Below are 27,134 nucleotides of genomic sequence, written 5' to 3'. Positions count from 1 at the left end.
GGTTATAGCCACCCTGAATGAAAACACTGTGTGACGTCCAATAAAGCAATGTAGACCTGCCAGCCATCTAGTCAGATGCGTGATTGGGTCTCTTGTGTGTGAGTGGGTTGGGGGGTAGTCCTGCCCCACTTCTTCGGCCCTCCCTGGCTGCCGGATTTTTATCTCTGAAGATACTGCACTTGCCCACTATTCTTCCCTGGATAAACGTGGGAGGTAGTGGTGCTGGGGGGGGGAGGTAGGGGTTGTGAATAATGGTGATGGTAGGAGGGGTTTGTTCCAGTCTGGACTGGTCCAGTCTAGTTCTTTCCTTCCTGTCACCGTGTGAACAATGCTACTGCTGCTGTGGCTGATGCCTGTGACAGGGCAGCCCCTTCCCCGTGTGCCTCTGGCTGTGGTGAGCTCCCTTCTCTGCCTTCTGTAGGCTGAGACCCCCGGCAGGCAGCCAGCCGGCCTGCTCTCCCCCATCCCTCCTGCTGGGCATTGAGCTCCAGTGGAAGGCTGTTAAACCCCAGAAAAAGGAGGGTCTTTGGGAGGGGGAGGGTGTTGTTTGGTGGTGAACAGCTGTGGGAATGTTTCTCCTGTGGGCACAGTTTTACTGGAGGCAAGAGGCAGGATTACTGCCTTTCAGCACTGCAGCCAGCCCCTGGACCCTCAGCTTGTGCGTCTCACTGCTCCCTGGAAGGCTGGTGCAGGTGTGTGATTGCTGCACTGCTGGGCTGTATGTTCTGGAAATGATTCCATTTCTCCAAATTAAAGCAGAGACAGAGTGCTCTGGAAGAGAATTAAGACTGTCCCTTCCTGAAAGCGAGGCTTAATCATGCAGTGCATTAATTTGGGTATAATGGTAAATTTCAGCTCTAAATGCTGTTGATGTAGCACAGGAGCAAGAGTGTGGTTCATGGGAGAATTCCTCAGGGACCTGTGCTTCCTTCAGGACCTGCTCCCCCCCCCGGGATCCCCTTGCCACAGTGTCCTCTCCCTGATCTGGAAGATGCTTATTGTAACTCAAAAACACCTAGGTTTTTATGTGAACCTGAGTAACTTTGGTGCCTTCAAGTCTGTCACTTGGTGTAAACGTGCAAGGTCATTGTAATTCTAGATTTTTAGGGTTTGGTTAATGCATATTTTAGCTCAAGCCACTAAAGGGTCTCTTCTCAGAAACAGATGCAGTGGATTTTTTTTTTCTTTCCTCAAAAAAAAGAGTTGATGCCTGGTTTTGTTGGCATCACACGTGGGGTGATGAGGGGGACCAGTGAGCTGGAAAAAGCCTGGCCCAACCGACCTGCTGGGTGCTCATAGGGCTTGCTGCAGGGATGCAGGTGTTCTGACAAAACTGTGTGCTGCGGACAACTAGGGGGTGATTTGGGTCCTCAGGTGAGTTGTGACTGTTGTTGGTTGAACTGTAGTCAAACTTTAGGAACCTGCTAGTAGAGTATACCAACAGATGATAGATAAACGCATGCATATAGGTGTCACTTGAGTACTAAAAGGCAGAGCTACCTTGCTGATTATTCGCACAACTCAAAGCTCTCTGCTTAGCAAAGAATACTTTTATACCTACTTTAAAACCCTTAAACAAGGAATGCTTCATTGTGGCTGATAACATATGCAGTTTTTGTAAAACTGTTTGCTCACATGGGTTATGGACATCGAATACACTTCTACTTAAAATGGTAGCCCAGCTCTGCCACTCTACAGCAACCTCCCTCTTTCTGCTGGTTGAAGTTCACTGAAATGACTGTGATTGGAAAGGCTCAAATTGTACCATTTGAATGTTTAGAGCTGGCAAAGCTGCACAAAGGAAGCAGTCAGACTATTTTGTGTATGTTTGTGTAGATCCTTTAGATAAATAATTCTCATTTGAAAGAAATTCTGAAAGACACTTAGAACTTGGCACAGCTCAAAGTTGACTTGCTACAGAAAATTGTCGGGTTTCATTCCAGCTCCACAGGAACTTTCACTGTAAACTTTCCTCCTTGGGACATGTGAGAATATTTATTGGCATAATACTGCAGGTGATATTTGGCCGAAGCATTGCATTTTAAGTTTTGCACTGAAGGTCATGTGCTCTCCCTAGAAGCACTTGTGTTTAATGACTTGTTCAGCTAGGAAGGTAAACTTAATTCATATCACTGGAAAATTTGTATGAATTCTTGAGTATAATCAGAACAGCAGTAGGAAACAGTGTAACTACTAGTTAATTTTAAAAGTTGGCACCACCTTCCTTTTGTAAAACTGGTGTGTGCAGAACTAAATGTTACTGACTTCTTGCTTTAGTGAAAGAAGGATAAGATTAAATATAATACATATACATTAATTCTAGCTGGCAAAATTCTGTAATGACCCAATTTTGAAGCATTGAGGTTTGTTTTTAATGTTGCATGCTAGTAAATGCTAATTTATGTGGTAAAGCTCCAGGGATTGCTCTGTGGGGGTTGCTGTGAAAGAGTTACCCTCAAGCTGCATTACCTCTGTGTGTTATGCAGTACTTTATAGAGTGTACTAGTTTAGTTTTCCACTAGCAAGAATAAGTGGAAAAGTACATTTCGGGAGTTTAACTGACATGGCTGTGGAGATGATCTTGTGTTTTGGGTGACTCCCAGAAGTCAGGCTTTTGTAGTCAGCCCATATAGTATCGTTTAAATAATGAAAGTAGCAAAGGTTTATTTTTACAATAGGTTGATACATTCCGTGTTTCATGTCATATATCACAGTGAATTTGTAGAAACTTTGTTGTATGTTGGGTTTACATGTGACTGCTTTGGTAGTGTATTTAATTTTATGAAAATGATTGTTGCTTTTAGGAGGAACAGCTTCTCATAAATAAATAATGTTTATATAGTTTCCTAATAAATGTTTCCTTGACTGCTTTTATGTTCATTGTACTGGTTTGTGTGATTGCTTTACTTTGAGTAATATAGCCTTGCACTTGAAAATGCTGCTTTGGTGATGTGTGTAATAGCCTTTAAGGGCTGGCTGAAATGTCTCCTCATTCCTGAAGGCAAGCATAAGTTCCTTTGTTTTTATTGTCTTGCTCATTTCTGGATTTGTCTGTGTGGTGTTCAGTTTCACTATATAAAGCACTATTTTTCACCCACATAGCTTTTTCTCCCACATGCCGTGTTCATTCACAGCAGAGGGAGAAAGAACGTGGCAAGGGAATTCTGAAATAGAAAGGAAGTGGGGAGGGGAAGAATGCAGTGGTTACAGGGTTAAAAACACTTCTGGGAGAGTAGTCCAGTATTAAGGCATACTACCCTACAGCAGGATCATGTAGAGCTCTTTGCCATTAGTTTTGAAAATCTTCCAGTTCAGACTGTGAAAGATAAGTACAAACAAGTAGTTTCATGTGTTTTAGCAGCTCTTTGTACATCTGACTTGTTCTGGCTCAGAGTTAATATAAACTCTTGCAGACTGGGTGTTTGATGTGATTATAAACTTTCATGGTGGGGTGTTGCAAGCCTCCTTAAAAGCACTACTGAAAAGGCATTTGTTGCATGTTTTATCATAAAGCTTTTATTCTGTTCTGGCTGTAAGATTTATTTTTGTGTGCATTTTTCTCCCTACAGGGCAAAATCTCTGATCAAGTTTACAACTATCCAGAGGGCTTAGGAGAAGTGCTTTATAGAGAGCAGTTCGACTTCAACGCTGAGCCACCTTGGGAACCTAGCTGATGATAGTAGGGTTCCATCTCCTAACTTGTCCATGTAAGTCTCTCTTCATCTGTTTGCAGGAGGATAAGCACTTGCAAAAATACAGTTTGTATTGGCTTTTTGATAAGCAAGATAACTGTCTGCATGTAGATTATCGAAATTACATAGGACTTTCATTTGGGATGGTGGGGGACTATAAGTTCTACTCATCTAACGCCTTTCTCAATACAATTATCTGATGAAGTTTTGCAGTAAACTTGGTAAATAGAACTACTTTTCTGAATTAGGGGTGTTGGCTGCAGAAATCCTAAAATAAAATGCTGCGACTTCAGTCTCTCAGTGGTAATTCTGAAGTCATGAATTGGACTGCATGACTTTTAACATCAAATCATGACTTGCTGAGTACTGTGTGATTTCTTGGAGTAGTTTGTACTGAAATAGTTAAAATTTGCTATTGTAAACAGTAACTAAGGCTGATCATGAAGGGTGTGCCTTCCCAAATGCCTGTCTCCATTATTTGCTAATTACTATCCGCTTCCACATATAGTTGTAGTGGGGTTACAGTAGAATGTTAGTGGAATTTAATGTTGGATGGAAAATGTGTACCAATTATAAATGTGTTTATATTTTGAAGTGGCAAATAGTTATTAAAGAAAAACAAGACCATGATAATGGAAAACAAATGAATGCACTTAGCTGATCTTAAGGAGCACAGAAAACTCTGAAATGTGTATGGTTATCATGTTTGGTTAACTTAAAATAGTTTTGTGTGGTTTTTAACGACAGTCTTAACTGAGATACTACAAATGCATTTAAGCTGACTTTATACAGTATTTGTACAGCATTACCTTTTTCCTGTCTAGCTGAAGGCGGTTTTGTTTGGCTTAGTACCTATAAATTATATAATGCTTTTTAATGTAGAACTTGCAAATGGTTAAGTACATCTTACTGAGCCAGGTACTTTTTAAAGACCACAAAATTCCAAATGCTGGTTGTATTAGTATGCCTCCTAATAAGGTACTTAATGTAGATAAACTTGTTCTTTGAAAATACCACAGTGGCTGAGGCACAGGATGAGCTTGGTTTATCATGGTTTCGGGCTTTATCTCCAGAGGTTATGTTCTTTTTGTTCTGTTTGAAACTTACTGAATTAACTGCATATATCTGGTTCTTTGTAGTTGAATACTCTACTCAAGTGAATTCAGTTAACATTGAGAATTTTCTGAATATCACTGTTGTGTTTTAGGTGTGGTTTTTATAAGCAAAAAAGCTGAGAACATTGCTTCTTCTGTTCAGATAAAATTTTTGTTCACTCTTGTATGTGGGTAGAACACTTGCACAACATGTTGCACTTGAACAGAAATAAGGTAAAGTAGTAAAAAGGCAGGAAAGGCAGAAGAATTGTTGGGAAGGAGTGTATAAAGTATGAAATCTTGAGGTACTATATGTTCATTTTAATTTCTAAAACTGGTCTAAGGAGAATTTTGGCTGTGACAGAAGTTCTTACTCTGAGGTAAAGGCTGTTCTGGTACTTCTTTGAGATATTCCTTCTCTAACTGGTAGACTGATGTGCTGTGACAAGCAATGCAAGATATAGGTTGCCCTAGAATGGAAATGCCACTGGATTTGCTTTATTTGCAGCTTAATGTTCAGATAATGTGTGTTTATTTTGAGCTTGGATCTATTATGTGTTCAGCAATAATGTCCTGTATACAAATAGAAGTAATTCAGTATTGAATGTAGTGGTGATGTAGGTAGAAGTAGTGTTTGCCAGGAAATCTGTACCTGTTTTGGTGTACTGAAGCACAGGTCATTGCCTCAAACACAGCTAAGATGTAAGTTACAGAGCTAATTGGTACTTTTGAGTCTTGTTCAACTTGCAAAGTGATTTAATGGGAAAAAGGTCAAGTGAGCTTTTTAAATATAACTGTAATGTTATGTTCCAGTGGAATTAAAATAAAAATAATCTGTCTGAAGGTGTACTTAAATTTCCATTAAACTTGCTTCCTTTTTATCATTTTCTCCATCCCACTTTTTCCTTGTGTTACACTGGCCAGGGAAAGACTTGGGGTTTACTTCTGTCTGCTCTTCAAGCTCTCACTCCCTGAGCAGTCTGGCAACTGTGGCCTGAAGTTTTGCTCCTTCAAAATCTTACATTTTTTGCCACATCTGTTTGATCAGAAGTGATGGGAGTTAGCAATGCAAGTCTGATGTATTAACGAGCCCTGTCTATGCCAAGTGGAAGCAGGAGCTATCTGGACTGGCTAACTTTGAGAGCTCTCTTGGCTTTGTGTAAATGGAGCTGGTGGCAGTTGGGGAACAGGAGGGCTGGGATTTTGGAGTCTTAGGGGCAATGGGGAGGCCAAATACTAACACTAACAAATGAGAAGATAGGACGGGGAAGTGACTGCACTTTTGTGAAAGAGAAGTCCTGGTCTGGTACCACAGAAGTATAGGTGCACTTAGAAGAGTAATTATTCTTTGTAAGCTTTGTGAGCTTATTGGTTCTGAATAATGTATTGAAACTTCAGGAACACAGAAGGAGGTTCTTGTTCCTGTAGATGATGTTGGGTGGGGCACTGTTTTTTCGGTATCTACCCCCTTTGCTTGCTTCAGCAGAGTTGTTCCTGCTACATTGCTCACTTAACTGTGTGGAATGCTGCTGAGAGAATAGAGTAGGATGCAACTGACCTCAGCTGTTCAGGTACCCTACTTATGACCCTGAGAGTACAAATGAGTACAAACTGAGTAATACAAAAGAACCCCACCTGTTTCACCATTTCCATCATCTGGTTAGTAGCTGCATTCAGCTAGCTGAATTAGTGATGCAAGTTGGTGAAATGGCATCTTGGAATATTTTTTTAAAAGATGCTCCCAGTATAAGTAGATATTTCCTGCACCAAAAACAGAGGACTCATGTTTCTACTTTTGTAGTATACCTGTTCTGTACTGAATTGCCGATGTCAGTGACAAAGTGAGTTTTTTTGATTTGTTACCCCTGAGGAACCAGTATTGCAATGAATGAGAGGTTAATGTGGTTTTAGCCCTTTATGATTTTTGCATCAGCATAGTTATTATATTTCATAAATATTTTTGTTTAATGAGACGTGGTTGAAAGGCATTATTTGGAGCCTGTTTGGTTTGCAGAGACTTTTTTTGCAGAGAAAGTTTTTAATGAAAGAACCAAACTTATAGGTGTTTGGGTTTTTTAAAATTCTTAGGCCAAACTGTACATAGTTCAGGCAATGTAAAGAAAAAAATGAAAATTGTGTGTGTTATGGATGCTTACATATGACAAGCATGTGTTTAGACTCTGTTCAGAGAATTTTCGTTTTCTTTTATTCCAGATATCTGCAGTAATTGCGGTGTTTAAATATGTACACTTTTATCTTAGAGTTCTTCATCTGGGAAGTCATTGTGTTAAAATGTAAAGAGCCTGAGGATGTAACGCTTACTTCAAAGAAAGCAATTACATGCCTATGTAGATGTCTCATACCACTTGACAGCTTTTGTTTGACTTAAAATATATGTCCTGGAGCATTGTGCAGTCTAACATTTCAGGTGCGAAAATGGGTGGTGTTACCACACCAAGTCTGTCAAATAATGACTTGCAGCAAGTCAGCATTTCCAGCAAGGAGTGAACTCTGTACTCTAATGATTTCTGACTCATCTTACAGACATTAAAAAAAAAAGTCCTAAACCATCCTTTAGATTTCCTTCTGCAAATTTTATCACTGATTCTCCTCCCCCCTCAGGAGGGAACCAGTCAGGATAGAATAAGGTGACAGCAGAGTCCCAAATCCTACTGTAAGGTATTAAGCCCTTAAAGAAATGTTTCTCAAGTATCCACTATCTTGTAGTGGTGCTGTAGCAGTGCTTCTAGGAATTTGTTTTTTCTTTGTAGAATGTTCTTCCTATCAAGACTGAAAAGATGTAATTTATTTTAAAAAGGGGAAATTTGACAGTAGTTGTTAAACAAATGTTAGTGCTTTTTTTCTACTAGATTAATTTTGTTAAATGGAAAAGCTTCTATATCTTGGATATGCTTAGAAAAAGCAATCACTGTTTAGCAGCCTGGGAGAGGTTATATGAGGTTGTTAATGGTTTGTTGCAATCTATGTCCTTGAATCTCTACTAGCATATATTCCTTTTGGTCCCTGCCTCTTGACCGTAAGTTGTTTTTTGATGAATGAGCAGGAGACGAGTCTGGTTTAGGAAATAATCTTCATCAAAACTAACTTACTAGATAATTGTTCTTTTTGTTGGTGGTGGCTTCAGAGAGGTGGTGGTAGAGTCCTTCTCCCCCCATGCTTTACTTAAACCGATGTCTCCCCCTCTTTCCCACACAGTCTCCCCAAAATTAAAAGGGCAGCTTTTGGAGGAAAGTATTCTTCTACACCATCTGTCTGAACGCTATAGACACCACAGTCATTAACTATGAAAAAAACTCTTAAAAGAGTGCTAAACAACTAACTTGTATCTACTCCAGTGTAACTCAGATGAACACCCACCCACGTTCAAAGAGAAGGTGTGTGGTTGGTTAGACTGAGCTGCTTCATCTGAAATACAAGGTACAAGCAATTAGTGCTCTGTGTGTGTGTGTGGTGAGTCTAAAAATCTGTTCTGGGCTGTGACTGGTTCCAGTGGGTGTGCTGAGACCTTCCAGTGGGGTAGATCTGGGGTGGAAGGGACTCTTGACTGTCTGCGCACTTGAGACTATAGGAAGTGGCTTGTAGCATGAAAAAAAATCTCAACCAAAATTTAAAAATCTAGCTAAGTAGTACCCTTGTATATACAGTAATTCCTTCACGTGCTTTAGTTTCACCTTCAGACTTTTTGAAGTTTGTAAGAGTTTGCTTATAAGAGATCAGAAACACAGGAAGTGCCCAACTTCATGTGAGGCTTCTTCCAGCCCAGTGGCTTCCAACGTGTGTGCAGTACCTGTAACTGTATGGTTACAATATGTATTGGTCAGGTGTGACTGGGGAGGGCAAGGCCAATCATGGAAGCTCATCCTGTCCTGTTTGTGTCAAAATGTTGCCATGAAGTTTTCTTGAACATCTGAAGTTACAGGACATACCAGATATCCTAAAAAATCCTGTAGATTCAGATGCAACATAATCTATTTGAAAAATTGTCTTTAACACCACTCTGTATCATGAAAGGATTAAAACACCTGGGATTTTTGAAGGGTTAAGGGATTTGCTACTTTTGAATAATCTGCTGAAAATAGAAATCACTTTGTTCTTGCAAGTGTCCACAATGGTTGTGCTTATTCCTCTCTTTGGGTGTTACTTTTATTGTAGGAGAAAAGCTTAATGTGTTTATTACACAACCAGCAAGTTCCTAAGGATGCATAAAGTACTTTAAAACTTGGTTAAACATTAGGCTGTAAAAGTCATGGTATAAAAAAGAAAGTTAAAATAATTAAACTCTGCTGTTAGGTTTTTTCTTCTTTGTATCTTCATGGTTGGAATACTCCAAAACTATACCAAATTTTCAGTAAAATGATGATGCCAGCATTTCTTTCCAGGGGAGAAAAGATAACTAAACCTTTTTGGTCCTCTGCCACTGAAAACCATGGATATTTTATGAAGATGACTGTGGTGTTCATGTTTGTTGGACTGATTCTAAGGCAAATTTAGTTCACAAGATTCTTTAGTTTAGTGGTATTTTTTTAAGGAGTTTTAGCTGTTAGTCTTACACTGAGATATGACTGACTAAAGACTTTTTTTTTTCCTGGTTATTATAGTCTTACCACCTAGTCATTGTTTTTATAACTAATTAAATCCTTACATCAATGTGATAATTATCTTGCTCTTCTGTGATTGTTTTGGATCTTCAGGATTCTCTTAAATAATCATATGATTCACTATATAAGTATTTCTTACCCAGTGTACTTGTCTTTATCATTTAGCTTCTGAACAGAACTGAATGTTCTTGCTGCCACTAAGTTAGTCTGCCTGGAAGTAAATTCCTGTTGTAACAAACATAGGGGGCATGTTTGAGTTGTGCAGAAAGCATATAAAACCCTGCTGGCTTCTTTCCCATTATTTGGCATAATGACAAACAGGAGCAACTGCTACTTAGTTGTGGTAATATTAAACTACAGCAAAGTAACTTTGTTCATATTGTTGACAACATTAACCAAATCTACATTGCAAATTGTGTATTTTTTTTTTTTTTACTGTATGGAGGTGGTGGATGAAACATGAGACAGAGTTAAGACCAAGGCCTTTTGATGATTTGAAGCCAAAATTATCTTAACTTTTATAGTCCTAATGAAGTATTTTTGACTTTCAGCTGTAATGTTTGTGGTTTCTATAAACACTTTTAATTAGAAAAATAATTCCGCTATTGTAAATCTAAGTGCAGGTGCCTTTAGAAAACAACCATCCCTTTTTTACAAGTACTATGCAACTTCTGTTGAGAGATTAAAAATGTCTTAGGTGTTCACTTGAAGAAGGAATCTAGTTAGCTATCTGGTTTTGATCAATCTTGTGTTAGTCATAAAGATGACAGTTGAAACAAAAAAGTGGTCAATGGGTTGATGTAAATTAATAAACTGCTTTTAAACAAGACCCACAACTCTAATGGAATGTAAGCTGCAGATTGTTGTATTCATCAGTTAAGGGAAATGAAGGTATACAATCAGCTGTTGGTAATTTTCTGCTGTCTGCTGATTTTTACTTGTGATTAAATAGTCAATCTGTATTCTAAGACTGTATATTTAACAGTGTTTTCAGTGTTTGGGCTGTGTTGATTCAGATTATCTTTTGGAAAACACTGCTTATAAACTAGTAACTACTAAGCTAATTTGCAATGGAGATCTGAGGATAAGCAAGATGCAAATAAAGTCGACTGTAACTGTTACTTTATTTTAATGAGAAGTCTACTTACTAAGAATATCACTTTTGAAACTACTTCTAGCCTAGTGGCTTCTTTTTATTAACCTTTACTGCAATTAAGGCTTTGAAGTGTTATAGGTGATGTTATGAACATAACAAAATAAATGTCTAATAAATATGACATGTAAATGCAGTGGTTATAAATTAGCATCAGAAAAACTAGAATGTTGACAAATATCAATGCTAACATTTAATGAATAAGCTACAAGTTTTCTATAACAAATTCAGAAATGTTCTGTTACAGACAGTCTTCCAGTTGCACACTTTAATGCTAGCATTGCTTAAGACGCTGTACTTGAGAACTGAGCTGAGGCATTTGTCCAATTATGCTGCACTTGCAGTATTTTCATAGTTTGCATAAGCTCAGTGCAGATCAGTGTGCATACAGTCTGGAATTCTTCTCAAGAACAGTATTGCATCAGTTGTTTCTGAAAGTTAGTATCAGATTTAAAGTACACAGCTTCTGTTTTATTCTTGGCTTCAATAGAACTGTTCCGTCCTTATCCCTGACAAATGCAGGGTGAGCACAGTAAAAACATCTTTGGTTTTTATAGAGGGTGTGTTACTGTTTGTAGGACATCAGGTGTACAAAACTGATTTTTAAATAGCAGCATAGTATGCTTTGTGCCTCGTTTTTCCATTGACGCATTTTTTCTGTTTACAGTTTGTTGCATAATTTAAGGACCCGGATATAAGGCTTGGAAGCCCATCCCTTGTGTTTCTTGGTTTATGACTGTCGGCTTTGTGGAATACGGCTGAGATGAAAGGATTTCTTGAGGATGCAAATTACTCCATTGGTCTGTTGGATGAAGGAGCAACTCTTGCAGATGTCATTGACAACTGTATTTATGAACATACTCATGTAAGTTTGCTTTCCATATCTTTTGATTTAGTTCCCTAAGTCTTCAAAGTAGGTCAAGGTATTTTAGAACTGATGACCTGACAGTAACAGAGGAACAGTCAGCTAAGCCTCACTCACCTTATACTTTCGTCTTCTAATTCTGCTTCTTTGCTGTTTTCTTGCTTTGGGCAGAATTCTGTTGGGGAAATTTGGACATCAACTCGTACCTCCCTGAGAATGGCTAGCAGGAAAGCAGTCTGGCTGATGTAATTAAATACAAGTTCCCATCTCATTGTTCCAAGAGATTTTATTAGCAATGGGGTTTAAGATCAGGCACCTGAAATTGTGCAAGCGGATAAATTCAGTTAGAACCTTTTTGTTGTTGTTCTTTCCCTGAAAATATGGCAGAGTTTCAACAAATGTATATGCTGGGCCAGTTTAGAGCCATGTTTAAAATTTCTGTGGGCCATCGTGGTTTATATTTATACATCTTCCTGTTACCCTTCTCCCCACTGGAAGCTCTGGTACAAGCACGTTGTGAGGTGCTATCTTTCAACACAAACTGGTCTAAAAGCTACTGAAGTTTAGCAACCAACTGGAAAGAAACTTGCATAATTGTGTGTAGTAATTTTTTTGAATTAGGCTTCACTTATGTCTTAGGAGGAAGAAAAATGTAGCATTTGTTCTGTAGACAAAGTTGTAGAAAGAGCAAACTGAAAAAAAAGTTTCATTAAGCAAATCCTGTATTCTTCATATGCCATACCTAGGAGTTGCTCACTTTTCCTGTGATTTCTCAGAACTAATACTCATGTGCAAGTGCTCAACTATAGTACAGCAAATAGCTAAATTCCATGGCCTTCTGAACTCAGGTGTAGGATTCCCAAATCCTGATTCCTAATATTCTTTTTCTGTCTAGCAAATAAATAGGTAAACTACTGGCAACATGTCATGTCTCCAACCACTGGCTGGCTCACAGAGGATAGCTGCCTCCTGCTGCTTTCATTTACTCCTTTAGCTCAAGGGGTAGAGGCCTGTGCCATGGATCTAAAGCTCCAGATCCCATTCCTGCTGGTGACCCGTACAGGGGGTCAGTATGCTTCCACCCGATGGAATTTCTATTTGTGTTTTTTAAACAGAAATAAAGACTTTGTATAAAATAAGCCACAACATATAGAGTTTTGTACCTGCAAGAGTCAAGTGCTAGAATTAACATTTGATGTACAGTCTCGATTCAGATAGATCATATATGTAGTGATGGTCTTTAATTGATTTACAGTAGGCCATTCACTTACAGTAATTTTACTGAGTGCACATTATGAACAAGTCTGGAATGATCTGTTTGAAATTTGATCCACTACACCCACATCATGACCTGATATTGAGAAAGACTATGGTGTAACAGATGTGCAAAGGGAAATTAACAGTTCCAGAAAAGTCTGTTCATTTTCTTAAAGATTATGTACTTGATTCTGTCCCCTTTAACATGGAATCTAGTTCTTAACATGCCTTTTGAACTTTATTCTTCACAAGATGTGGAGAACAGTCTCAAACTTGGCTTCCTGAACTGAAATATTAGACAAATTTTCAGTAAAACAAGCTATTAACTGGATGTTAAAATAATGTTAGTGCATCAGATTTTATTCCTTGTATAAGATAAAATTACATTGAGACTGTGGAAGCTTTCATCCCAGTGGATTTTCTTCCTATAAATAGTTGCAGACTTCTGAAAATAAAAAGTTGGAAAAAATTAGTAACTTAATCTGTATTTTTAGATAAAATCAGCATTTGGCATTTAAGTAGAATCTTTTATTCAGGAATCTCAGACTATTGTCTAAATAGCATTCATATTATCTCTGAAGTGGTAGGTATTCCCTTTGATTTTTAAAAAATAGTTCCAATTGCTAGGTGAAAGTAAAAACATTGTTCAAGGTCAAATCTAAAAGTTAAGAGCAGGGTAAAAAAAGTACATAATTGTTTAAGACTTTGGGTTGTTTGTTTTGACAGCAAACCTACAATTTCAGTCGTTTTATTTTCCTATTCTTCCTTTTGCAGACTGGAAAAAAGGCATTTTATGTTGGTGATCTTGGAAAACTCGTAAGGAATAACATACAATGGCAGAATGTGATGGCACCAATAAAGCCATTTTATCCTGTAAAATGCAATTCTACTCCAGGTGTACTGGAAATTCTGGGAACCCTTGGTGTTGGTTTTGCATGTTCCAGTAAAGTAAGTTTGTCTTGCTTATGTGCCTTATTTTCTTTCATATGTCTGCTGGTTTAAACTCATCCTTTTGGTATTAAGTGCCATGATTGTAAATAAAACTTGAACTGGGAACTCATTTGTAACTGGCTGTTGAAAATCTATACTTCTGCCCTAGAAGCAGTAGATAGTTTTCTCTTTGGTGTGGTAGTAGAGCACATAAAATAAAAATTCAGGAAAGATGGTGCAGTGCACTTTGTCAAACTCTGGTATGCTGCTGTTTTTCAGTCTGAAATGGCATTGGTACAAGACCTGGGCATTTCTCCTGAAAACATCATATACACAAATCCTTGCAAGCAAGCCTCTCAGATCAAGTATGCAGCGAAGGCTGGGATAAACATCATGACTTGTGACAATGATATTGAGCTGAAGAAAATTTCACGTAACCATCCAAATGCCAAGTAAGTGTCAGAATTCTAGTTTTGCTTTTAATGTGGGGGAAACTTAATTTGCCTGTATTCTGGGTGGTTTGAGTTGGAAGCAAAGTACCTGCTTTCTTTAGTACAAATCACTTGGATTTGTTCTTCTCCTCTGTCTCCTTTGAAAATAGCTTTTTTTGCATCTTTTCCTGCTGAGTCTTGGCTTCCTAATATGATAGATAGTAGGGCCCTTGGTTTGGGAAAAATCTTGGGAAAAAGTGATTTTTTTTTTAGGGCAATCTTGATGTAAAGGTTTCAGTGATTAAAGTTCAGAAGTCTGGCATTTCATCATCTGCAAATACATCTTCCTCCTGCTCTGTTGTGGCTTCAGTGTTATCTTTCAGGGAGTTCTGTTTGGATATTAGTGGCTCTGGCTGAAGTCAGGGCTGAGCTACCCAGTGAATGACTGTGTGCATTGGGTCCCATCTGGGATTTGGGCACACTCTGCAGGTCTATTAAATACACCTACAGGTACTTCCACGTGATTAGAACAATGAGAAATTTGATTCCAGTTCTATTTTCAGTCACTTTGGTATTAGCTTAGCTGCTTTCTGTAGAAAAGTGATCAAAGCTGATAATCTGGTTGTTAAATATGACAATTTTATTGCTGCCAGTGTATAATGGTCTCTTGGGATGATAGGCACTCATGTCATTTAACATCACATCCCTCACATGTGGATGCTTTAGCTGTGGGCTATGCCTTTATGAAATATGGAGTCAGAGCCTAAGTGAATGTTACAGTACTTTGCAGTGATTAAAGGTATAGCTTTCCATAAATGTCATCGGAGGAACTGAATTCCTGACATCTTTTACAAAGTCCTTGGTTCTAAACAGTCATTATGAAACTATTGTGTCTTCTCCCAAAACTGTGGCCTTTTTTTGGTTTGGGTTTTTTGGGGGGGATGGTGATGGTATTTATTTGAGGGAGTTTTTTTGTTTGTTCAAGACTACAAGATTTAATATTGCTGTTGCTGGTGATTGCACTTCAGCCTCATGGAAGTCTGTCTGTGCTTTGTGTACTGGAGAGAAATTCCTGTGCAAAAATGTTGTGTAAGATAAATTTTTCTGAAACTGCTGGCTATGGTATACTTAGTGTATTTGAAAGCCTTGGCAGTACTAAAGCTGACTGTTACATCATTAGTGTTTTACCAGTTATTCACTGGTGGATCTAGAGTTTTGTTAGCTTTTGTTGATTTATTTCCATGATTCTAACAACTTTTTTTAGAAGGTCTTGTCTGATAACGTCCAAAGAAAGAGAGGATGCAGATTTTTATTGAGCCAGAGAAATTGTAAATTAGGGAGGCAGTATGAAGGAGTATCATGAGCTAGAGAAAAACAATATAAACTCTACTGCTTTTTGACGATCCCATTGTCTAATATTTGCAAAGGTTCCTGTTTACCAAGGGCAAGAAACTCAATTTCTACAAAAGAACTGCAATTTGATGTCTAAATTTTTTAGAAATATGATCTCTCTTATTGAATAGAATTTTTTCCCTTAATTTTATTAGAATTATCTTATCCAGGTCATTTTAATGTCAATGCTCAAATGACACATTTTTTTCCTTTCTCTTCCTTGGCATAGTTTCCAAAATTCAAAGCCACTATATAGCCTTGTTTTTCCTATGTGTGGTTGTTAGAGCTGAGTTGTTTGTGTAGATGAAGTCAGTGTGTTTTGGCTGAGGAAATCATATTTAGGAAGTGGTTCTTCTCATTTTCTGAAAATTTGTGCAACTTCACATTAACTTGGTAATGGGGGGTGTCTTCTTTCATAACTGATGTTTCTGCCTTTGGAAGACTTGCCAACTCAAATGATTGCAATTTTTTTTTTTAAGATGAGAAATGTCAGGAAGGAGTGCTTAGGTATTGCTTTTCTTTACTACATCTTTAGATTTTTTCCAGGCAAAGTTTAACTGCTGAGCTTCTTGGTGTTCTAAGAATGTCAGTGGAGGCAGGGTTGTTAGAAGTATCAACACCTCCTTAATGATAAAAAGTAAAACCAAATCCTAAATGCACACATCACCCTCTAGCCCTGCTGAAACCCAGGAGGAAGAATCCTGCTAGATTTCTAGAAGTCAGATTTAGTGGGTTTTGCTAGAAAAATAGCTTGAGTCACTTAAAATGCTGCTATAACAATTCATCAATAAATTTAACATTGGATGTCTTTAAGGAGGGGTTTTGACTAATCTTAACATAAGGTTAAAAATTGTAGTATGAATTTGAATTTTTCCATCACATTTTAAAGAGTTTGACTTGTAATAATTTTTTGCTACAGCTAGCACATTCTTCCAAATGCTTTGCAAAATATTGTTTTATTACAGATTTTTTTAACAGAATTTTGTCCTAGTGGAGAAGCAGAAAATGAGATGCCAGTCAGTTTCTCAAGATGAAATGATATAAATTAAAATTAACAAGGATGGCAGGGCAGCCTGTGTGAGAACTTAAGACTTTTTGCTCTTTATAAAATGCATTCTAAACACATGAAACATTTGGAAAGTACTTGTAACAAGTCATGGTAGGTGTTAGGCTAGTAGTGGCTAGGCTGAGTTCTGTTTGTTGCCTGTCTTGTAAAGAGCTATTTCACTCTGGGTGCAGAGTTTCTTCCACTCATTTATACTCCCCACCCTGGTTAACTGCAATGTGCTCTGTCCAGTCTGCATGTATGTCATGACACCACCTCTGTTAAGTTTACTGCATGACTAATTAATTTATCTCTTGGGTGTGAGGGTGTGACTTTCTCAGTGGACAGCAGTTTGATTTTGTGAGGTTTTGGGGTATGTTTCTAGAGGTTTGGATGTGACCATGCCTTTGCCCCTCAAGTGTTATTTTAACACAGAAAAAGGTCAGCATTGGCACTGCAGTTTGCCAGACCAACCCAAAATGAGGCTTTAACCAGAGTGTGAAAGATGTCCCACGACATAAGAATGTAAGAGATGGTACTTGCTGCCTCTCTGCTCTGCAGTGTCCTGGAAGAAGGGGCAGGGAATGGACTGACCATCCTACCCCCTCATCCTCAGTCCATGTGCTTAGCCAGAAGGGGAGGTGGTAGGATATGGCCAGAGTGTGCTTTCAGTGTGTCAGCCTGGTGTTCTCCAGATGCTGAGTTTAACTAAGACTGATATGTGTCTGACTGAAGGGGAACCTCTTAGCTAGGGAGGAGGACAGAGATGGGAAAAATCATATTAGTCTTACTAGTTTTATGAGGAACTATGCTTTATTAGAAGGTAACATTGCTTTTTATTACAGCACTCAACAGACTCTTGCTGCTACAAGAGTCTTAGTTGCTGCATTTCAAATCCCTTGTCCTTGTTGGCTCCATGTTTTAGCCCCTAATTGCTAGTTTTTTCTCTGTACAGGATTGTTATTATTAGGTTGCCTTGATTCATCCATCGATGGAGCTGGAGTACTGACAACATAATCAACACACTTCTGAAAGTCTTCAGGCTTCACATGTGCTGATGATGTAAACCAACTGCCCCAATCATCTTCCCCTTCTCTTAGGCTCTTACTGCACATTGCCACAGAAGACATTACTGCTGGTGAGGAGGTGAATATGAAGTTTGGCACCACCCTGAAGAACTGTAGACACCTCATGGAATGTGCTAAGGAGCTGGGAGTCCAAATAGTTGGTGTCAAGTGAGTAGCTTCATTGTCCTCTGCTGGCTGAGCACATATTTGTATGATGTACTTAAGATGTAAAATAGAAAAGAATTTTTCTCCTGTGACACTATTTTACAGGGTTTAAAAAAATCAACAAAAGCCCCAGACAAACAATATTACATCACTTTAGAATCATGAGCTTTTGCTTGCAAGCAAAAACTAGTATGAAACAAAGTAACTATTACAGACATCAAAGCAATATGAAATGAAGTGTCAGATATCCTTCTGTCAGCATGAAAACTAAGTTTGGAAGCCTCTCCTATTCTCTAACTGTACTCTTGAACTTCTGTGGTAACTTGATTTGTATTTTTCCCAGCAATAAACAGCGTAACAGAAGTGCTAGTGTAGCATGGAATAGGTTGGGTAGTTTGAACAAGATGAACATGGGGTCAGATTTTGTAAGAGTTAAGGTTGTATGTCACTCTTTGATCATATCAAGACAAAATACTCAGATAAGTTTTTGACTTGCAGGTGGCAGGAATGAATCCTGCATTCACAGAATAGAGTTCCAAGTTCTTATAATGATCTGTGGTATTTTAATTGGAAGTTTGACAAATATTTTACTATATGGGAGAAAAATACATGCACAAGTCTGCTCTGCCTACCTTCAGCTACAAATCTATCATATGCTCATGACTGTTCTAGGAAAGCAGCCAAACAAATAAATGGGTCATCAAGACAATAAAAAATTAAAGCCACATTTTGATGATTTAAACCACAAATGTTTTGATGTATATCTGTTTGAAATGGATGTTAAAGCATAAACTACAAATTTCTTAAAAAATTAGGTACTTCTGAAAAAACATGTCTCTTCATATAATGTCTTAACCAACTTTAATGAAAGTCACATGGCTCTTGTGCATTATTTTATTTAAATAATTTTAAAATCCATATGTGGATTCATGCAAGTAAGTTTGAAAAGTGAGCTTTGCCTCAAAATGGCATTCCTTAGAGGAGTAGACTTGGAGTAGAGAACATTGTGGCTCAGATGTGTGTATGGTCTGTCTAGAACCAGTAGACCATATTCCTCTTGAGGAAGCCCATGGGAATGCTGGCACTTGTTTTAGCACCTCAGTGACTAACTGCATATGGCAGTACTTAAATCTTTTGAACAAGAAACAAGAGAGGATTCAGGAGCTTGTGGGAGGCATCAGTATTTCTCTGGAGCTTTGGCACCTACTGAAGAACAACTTTTAGCCACTTTGTTAGTGAAGACTGAAAAATTCAGTAAATCTGTCATTTCTCAAAGTTGAGAATATTGTGGGACATTCTTGGGGTTAAGAGGAAGACAATCCTTAAGTACAAATCCAATGAAATAGAAGGCAGTGGTGGTCTGAGCTTATTCTTTGCACAGTTGCTGTATTATCATTTAAGCTTGTTTTGAGACACTTGGGAATGAATTGCTCATGTTGCTGTTTTATATGGTGAAACTATTTGCTTGGTCTGAAAGTTGCATGGTTCAGTGTATTAACTGTGTTTTATTTCTTTCAGATTTCATGTTTCAGGCTCTTGCAAGGATCTGCAAACGTACATTCATGCTATATCTGATGCTCGGTGTGTGTTTGACATGGCTGTAAGTAGATCTATACACACATGCAATTGCTACAGTAGAGACTCCATTCTATTCTAATGATACTAATAAACAACTACATTCTTTCCAAAATAAGTCATTGGGGATAGAACTTTTAGTAAGGGACTAAATACTCCTTTGTGATGTGTGGTAGAGGTAAAACTAACTTTGTCCTAATTATGGTAATGAATACTGTCCCACTGATGGGCCTTGAATGCTGTTTAAAGTTCCCACTTTTGGTCAGGGCTTTTTGATATTCAGATCTCAGTCCTGCAAATACACAACTGATGCTTTTAGGTTACATTGAAATTGAACAATTGTATGCTGGCATCTATTGTGGCATGAGAAGTTTGTAAACTAAACAGAAGACTGCAAGTCTTTTTACTCTTATTACTGCAGTTAGTGCCTTAGCTGTCGCTGGTAACACATGGGGGCAATAAAATTGAGAATCTTGCTGATCTTTGTGCAAATTCATTGTAGTGGTCTAGTCACATGATTTGTGAATTTCTAAAACTGTCTTTTGTCAGAATGCACCACCTATTCAGCAAATACTGTCTGAATATAACAAAAGCCACAAGATGGGAGTTGATATTGCTGTGGGACTTGAAGAGAATTGTGTAACCAGCCTCTATTGACATCCCAGTGCTTTGCTACTAGATTTAATGGAGCTGTACTATGCCCTTACTCCCTCACTGGATGTACTCAGCTAAATATTTTCAAAAGTTTAAATATACAGAAAACAACCACAGTAAGGAGCAACAAAAATATTTTTGCATTTACAGTTGTTCATGTACTTACCTTCTGCCTATGCATTTTAGGAAGAATTTGGCTTTAAGATGAACATGTTGGATATTGGTGGGGGCTTCACAGGTTCAGAACTTCAGCTGGAAGAGGTATGCAATATGTTGGAGGTTGAAACTCTTGATTTTGAAGAAGTTGAAGTATTTAACCTTCAAACTGCAGCTTGAATTGATAGCTGAAACCTAAGTTCAGTGTTAGACTGTAACTCAAGATCCCAATAGTTGGGTTTGTATTCTTGATCATGGATAGTGTAATCAGTTCTTGGAGGGGATCATTACTTCTTTTTAATCATGTTCATACTGGGTGAATGCTGACTTGAGTTTGTTACAGATTGAATTACTATCTGAAGCAACCCTAGCAGTAGTAATTTAAGGGGTTTTTACTGTTATTGTCCAGTTGGTGACTCTTGCATGATTTGGGCCAGGGTAGCTTAGCATGCTTTGGATCATAAACCCTGTTGCTACTGGATGAAAACTTCTGATATTTTGCTTTAGAACTGAAAGCTAAAGGTCTTGATTTGGCTAGACTCTGATTTGGCCTAAATGCCATCTTTAGTATGAAGTGGCACATAAAACAGGATAACCAGTTTACACAGTTATGTTGTCTTAAACATAGACTCTGTGAATTCAGGACAGTGAAAGTGATGCAGGGAGGAGATACTAACAGCAAACAGGGCTTTTCTCTCAATTCTAATGGTTCTATTACTTGTCCAAAATATCTGTTAATCTTCAAATGTATCTTAAGATGTGAACATTAGTATTAAAGAATTCTGTTTCTAATATGATACTATTCAGAACTGATCAAAAAAAGGCCCTTTGCCTGTTCTTGTGGGTTCATACATAATTTTACATTATCTGTACTGCTGCATGGACATTGAAATTACTCGTGCAGTCTTGAGTGTACTACATCTTGAACTGTGCTTGTGAAGAGAGACTGTGTAGTGCTCAGACTCATGGTACTCAATCTTCAGTGTTTAGCAGAATGACCAGTTTTCTTACTTTTTTTTATAAATTGTGGACCTCTGGTAAAGGCCCTTCTCAGAGAACAGAGGACCAGAGTAATTATTTGGTGTGCTGACTAGACCTGTGTGTGTATCTGACACATCTGTAAGCTGAGTTAATTGGTCTTACCTCTGACTTCAATTTCCTAGGTTAATCATGTCATCAGGCCATTGCTGGATGTCTACTTTCCTAAGGAGTCTGGTGTTAATGTGATTGCAGAGCCTGGATGTTACTATGTTTCATCTGCATTTACACTGGCAGTGAACATCATTGCAAAGAAGACTGTTGAGTATGATAAACTTCTTCCTTCTGGAGGTAAGGGTTGGATTTGTTTTGTGTTACGAATCAGTACAGGTAACTGTCCACTATTAGTTGGGATAGACTAGTTTATATATTTAATGCATTCCCTAATTCTTGCAGTGTAATATGCCTTTTGGATTCTGACCATATGTTCTCTGTGTATCTCACTGTTACTTTTATGTGGCACTTCTTGTATTCTTGCTAGGTTAAACCTATATTGGGTGCTTCACAGAAGGATGGTAGAAGGTTCTGTATTAGAACATAAATCATGTCAACAGAGCAAGCTTACTTCTCTGCTTCTCTGGATTTATATTCTTAGCAGTGCTTATTACTGAAAGTATTAATTTTATTAAGCCTCACACTTAATGTTATAACTGAATTTATAATCTGGTCTCATACAGATTATTCTGCTTGTAATTCTCCCATTCCAGTATATGTGGAACCCCCTTGTCAGGAGAAAGCAGCTGATTTAAGGTAGATTGCAAAAGGACTACTTATTGCAAAACATGCATGCAAGACAACTTCTTTTTTTACTTCCAGTGGAGCAAACCAGGAATGATGATGAACCAGTATTTACATATTACATAAATGATGGTGTTTATGGTTCTTTTGCAAGTAAATTGTCTGAGAAACTCAATACTATCCCAGAGGTTCACAAGGTGAGTCCTTCTATATTCTTCAGAGGTAGTCCTTACTATCTTTGTCTGTTGAATATATATTTAATACTTCATACATATATAATTGCTTATTCTTTATTGAATTAACATTCTATATATTTGAAAATTTTCTTATTCAATAAACTGAAGCCTGAATTGCCTCAATCATTTCCATATAGAAATACAAGGAAGATGAGCCTCTGTTTGCAAGCAGCCTTTGGGGTCCATCCTGTGACGAGCTTGATCAAATTGTGGAAAACTGTCTTCTTCCTGAGTTGAGCGTTGGAGATTGGCTGATCTTTGACAATATGGGTTCTGGTACCTTAGGTGAACAGTCTACCTTTAACAACTATCAGAGGCCACTGATCTACTACATGATGTCTTTCAGTGACTGGTAAGAAAACTATCTTGATAATGGCAAGGTTACTTCTGCTTCAGGAGTGTACACTTACAAATTACATTCAGTGGCAAATATAGGAGAATACTGAGTGCAAGAATGTGCCTTTTTCATTTGTGGATTTTTATTTTTTGGTCTCTGTCTGACTGCTGAGACTAAACAGGGATCTCTAATAAAGTGCCTTCTTTGCTTTAGGGATGACAAAGGAAAGCAAAATACCTGACTAATCTCACCTGTGAGTTCAGTGGCAGTTGTAAAGCCTCTTACTTAACAAAGGCTGTTCAATATCAACCTTTGAGCTTTCCTAATCCGAGTAACCGCAGCTTGTGTACAGTGTTGGCACCATCATAGGCAGGAAGGGCAGTAATGCTCTTGTGGTGATGGGGAGTTTGGTAACCTATTCCTGTGCTGAGGTAGGCAGGGCCTTGCGCTTCCATCCCTGGAGAGTGGCAGCATTTCTGTGTGCCAGGCACTGGCACAGCTGGGCTCCCTTCTGCTGAGCCTGGGGCCAAGCCACGTGGGGGGCACTTGGCTTCAAATGCTGTGTTGAGGCTGGTTTCTGAAGGGAAATTGAACCTGAAAACATGTTTTTACATCTCTTGACCTTTGCTGATGCAGGGATGAGATGCAAGATGCTGGAATTGCTTCAGACACATTGATGAAGAACTTCTTCTTTGTGCCTTCGTGCATTCAGCTGAGCCCAGAAGACCGCTTTTCCACTGCAGCTTAAACAGGCATTAACGCTTCATTTAGACCTGCAGTTGCAAGTCTGTAGTTTGTCTGGTCAACATTCCAATGTGGAAGAAATGGAACAATCTTGAATTCAATTCATTCTCTTCAAAACTTGAAAAAATAGTAATAGTAATGGGGACCAGGCAAAACAAGCTACAGCTACAATTCAGTGGGGGGTGGGAGGGTTAGATAATGGTGTCCAAATTTAAAATCAAGTTCATTCAACCCCTGAGCGTTAAATATGCAACAAAATGGATGACTTAGTGGAGATGGAAACCCATCACTTGGGTTCTTCAACAGTTTACATACAAGTACAGTTTTTATACTAAGGATTTCTGTTAGAAAAGTCTTGTAAAGTTATTGTCTTTCGCCCAGATATATCAAATGTCAGTGGGAGACCAGTGTGACTTCATTAGATGTTTTAGTGTATTTAGAATGTGTAAATTTGTGCTTTGAACTGTAGTTTAATAAATGTAAAATTGCATCATAGTATTTGTTGTATTTGACCCTTGATGTATCCCTTGTATGATTGCAATAAAACTTCGTGTAGATTTTACTGTTTTTCAGGCTAACTTTGGGAGGAACTAGGCAGGTAGCTATAAAATAGGTGTATACATGATTGATTTGAGAAGCCTTCTTTATTCTAGCCCATTGGTTCAGCTTTGTGTTAAACAGTAAAAATTTTCAGATTAATCAATCTGTATGAAATGGAAGTCATGTAAGTTCCTGGAAGGCTAAAAGGCAATTTGTGGTGTGTTTTTAGAGCATGACCTTAGATTCAGTTCTTCACACCAACCAGCTAACCTGCACTCAGCATGGGTGTGCACGGAGAGGTTGTCTCAGCTCGTGTGCATGCAGTGCCCTGAGGCAGCATGGGTTAGTCCAATTCTGCACGTTGTCACAGAACCTTTGGCTCTTTTTTTTAATAGTGTTTATTTGAAAAGTCTTTCAACTTCAGCTAGTTCTGTATAGTGCTGACTCTAGGGTAGGGCTGCACAAGACTTCAGAAACCTCAAATGCTCTCTTGCACTGGACTTCATTTAACTGTATCCATAATGTAAAGGTAAATCAGATTGCTAAAAGTACATGTACATTGACTAATGAACTGCCAGAACTGGTCAGAGAATTTATTGTGTTACTACAGCCTCTTGATTTCTTCAAGGTCCTTTGCTTGCTTTCTCACTTTAACTTTCCCTACTTGAAAACTGTGGGAAGGAGGAGAAGAGGGTGTTAGGGTTTTGAGATGATACACTGAGGTCTGGATCCTACAGTCAAAAGGGAGTTTTTAAACCCTTTAGTTGGAGGTAAAATTTCTACCCTTTGGCTGCAAGTGTATTATACATGAGTGCCAGCTGGTAGGAAATTTTATTTTCTGGCTCTGTAAAGCAAAGATTTTATGAAACTTAATGAACTTTTACTTGAAAGTAAATTCTCAGTTTGGATTTGTCAGAACAGTTTCACAGGCCAGTTAGGAGATGCAAAATGGCTTATGCTTTGGAGATACAGTCTAAGAAATACTTATTACTGTAATTAAATGTGGAAGTGAAAAGGGAGTAAATGATGGGGGAAACCTGTGGTTTGGTTTTGGTTTTCTGGTTTTTTTTTTTGTGTTTTTTTTTTTTTTTTTAACCTGAAGTTACTAGCTGACCTATCTCAAGTGCTTCAGTTTACCTGTTGAGGTCTTTCTAGACAAGACAGACTGCTGTGTGGTTTTTGACTAAATGCAAGTACAGTTGCCTAAGGTTAGATAATCCAACAGGATTCTGTCATACAGTCTTTGAGAGTTGTTTTATGTTAACTTACAGATAAGTAGAAAACTATTTCTCTATAAATGCAGCAGTGGTCAGAGCAGAAATACTTGCTGTACTTGAAGAGAGTCTGTTATTAAAGCCAACCTGGAGTCTGAATTCAGTATGTATTTCAGTTTGATTTGCTATGTGCTACTGTTTATATTGTAACTGCAGTTCAGAATTTTTACAAAATATAAAAGCTGGATGATTTCTTTATAGTACTTGGAAGTAATGTAGCCCTGTTGTGCTCACTAGACAATTGCAGCCTCTCTTGCTTGCTGAGGCTGTGGCAGGAGCAGGGGTGTGTGACACAGACCTGCAGCCTGTGCTCCACTGCGTGATGTGTTGATGGTCGTGCATGGCAAACAGCCCCACCTGCTTTGGCCTGAACGCTTCCCTGATGCAGCCCTGCAGCCTGTGCTCCATTTCCTAAGGAAGATCCAGGGCTGTGGGCCCAGACAAGGCTGTGGTACTGGTGTTGCCTGTTACTCCTTAGGAACAGAAGAAAATGGTTCCAACTTTTCATTGTGTGCCCAAGCAGCTGCGCAACTGGCTTACATTGGATCAGAATAAAAGTGGGTGCCCTGGATCCACCACTGGATATTTTGCTGCTTCCTATGTACTCTTGTTTCTGCTTTTTTCTGGGGGTGGGGGGGTGTGGAGTTGTCTGTTAATGTTTCAGGTTTGAATCCTTGGGGTTTTTTTTAATTTAAAAAAGCCCAAAACACCTAAAAACAAACTAAAACAAACAAAAAAAAGACTCAGCCAAAAAAACCACCCCCCCCAAAAAAAACTTTGGATAGAAAAATTTGGCTCTCCTAATCCTTGAGAGCCAAGCAACTGCCCTTGTTCTGGTCCAGACTGATGTTGCTGACCCAGGACTGTACCTTGTGAGTCTCTTCTGTGAGGAGAGGAGGGAGAATGCTCTCAGGGCTTTGCTAAGGCCTTGGACAGCAGCTGGAAAGCAAATGTAGCCCTAAGCAGCAGCCTGGATGCCAGCAAGGCTGGCAGTGGCTGCCCAAAGGAGGGGCTCGGTGGGTGCTGGTAGTGCCAGCCGACTGCTACAGGGAGCCAGGACAGGGAACAGGGTATGTACCAAAGATGGTTTAACTGGCCTGATCATAAGTGAAGGAGAAAATTATTTCTGTGACTGCCACATGTACTTTGAGAAGGTGTCAGATATTACCTAAGTTTTCCTTTTGCTGGAAGTACTGCACTGGCTCCAGGCTTGCTTTTTCTCTGAGCTCTTATTTCACCCCTTTATTAAAATTTCAAGTAAGTAGTAGTATGTAATTCACTACACCAGTTTACTGCTAGTTATTGCTTTACTGCCTGGGAGTCAGGTGCCTCAAGTACTTGCCCTGAGCTTTAAGGAAAAGCATACTCTGTTGGATCCACAGCTGAGGGGAGGGGGAATGTCTGTGGCACTGGCAGAAGGCCTGCCAAAGGAAGGCAGGTGAAGGTTTCTTTAACCCAGGACTCCAGAGCTCTTCCCTAAGAGCTGGTCCTTTCCACAGAGGTGAGAAGGGTGGGGGGACCCTTCCTCTTACAGTCCTTATGTTGGAGTAACAAGCTTTATTCACTTTATTTGCAAGCTTTTTTCACTTCATATTTTCATCTTTTTGCAACTGCGTGGTCTTTGAGATAAATTAGGGGCATTGACCAACAGGATTACCCTCTTGGCTCACAGGACAAAGCTAATTGTGTTTGTCAGCCTGAGTTGGGATGTGGCAGCAGGGCTGCTCCCCCTGTCTTCAACTGGCTGCTTCCCATAATTTCTGTTGAATATAATGCTTATTTTAATGTTCTCTTGAAATGCTTGAATCAGGGCGGTAGTGCAGACCCTAATCTGTCAAATGTGGATCATGTAACAACACCTGTCCTACTGTGCCATGTCAGTACAGGGCAACTCCTTCGTATCAGTCAGATAGGGGAGAGAATACTTCAGGCCCGAGAATCTGCTTTTAGATCCTGATTGTATATTTTGCTCAACTACCCAGTCTCTCAAGTCTGACCCTTCTTTATACCCTTAAGCAAACCACTCAGCTATTTGTGTCACACGTTTATTACATTTTTCCAGTGGAGCTCCCTGTTATTGAAGGCGATGAAACAGAGGAGCTGTGCACTACAGCTCACTTGTTAGTCGCTTG

At 38.8% G+C, this 27,134-nt stretch overlaps 1 protein-coding gene across 1 annotated transcript in view; it reads left to right on the top strand.

Moving 5' to 3' along the window:
* The window catches only part of AZIN1 (antizyme inhibitor 1), a 28,007-nt gene extending 2,422 nt beyond the window's left edge, over positions 1 to 25,585 (top strand). The window contains exons 2-12 of the mRNA XM_082279938.1: positions 3,570 to 3,707; positions 11,226 to 11,423; positions 13,455 to 13,628; positions 13,890 to 14,062; positions 17,579 to 17,713; positions 19,229 to 19,310; positions 20,126 to 20,200; positions 21,259 to 21,424; positions 21,950 to 22,068; positions 22,245 to 22,459; positions 23,081 to 25,585. Of these exons, the coding sequence (XP_082136064.1) occupies positions 11,322 to 11,423; positions 13,455 to 13,628; positions 13,890 to 14,062; positions 17,579 to 17,713; positions 19,229 to 19,310; positions 20,126 to 20,200; positions 21,259 to 21,424; positions 21,950 to 22,068; positions 22,245 to 22,459; positions 23,081 to 23,192 (1,353 nt within the window). The 5' untranslated portion in view covers positions 3,570 to 3,707; positions 11,226 to 11,321 and the 3' untranslated portion in view covers positions 23,193 to 25,585. The remainder of the gene's footprint in view (positions 1 to 3,569; positions 3,708 to 11,225; positions 11,424 to 13,454; positions 13,629 to 13,889; positions 14,063 to 17,578; positions 17,714 to 19,228; positions 19,311 to 20,125; positions 20,201 to 21,258; positions 21,425 to 21,949; positions 22,069 to 22,244; positions 22,460 to 23,080) is intronic.
* Positions 25,586 to 27,134: the final 1,549 nt, after the last annotated feature.

This window comes from Coloeus monedula (assembly GCF_965178545.1).
Source record: "Coloeus monedula genome assembly, chromosome: 1".
In the NCBI taxonomy this organism is placed as follows: domain Eukaryota; kingdom Metazoa; phylum Chordata; class Aves; order Passeriformes; family Corvidae; genus Coloeus; species Coloeus monedula.
This window is presented reverse-complemented; position numbering and strand designations above follow the sequence as displayed.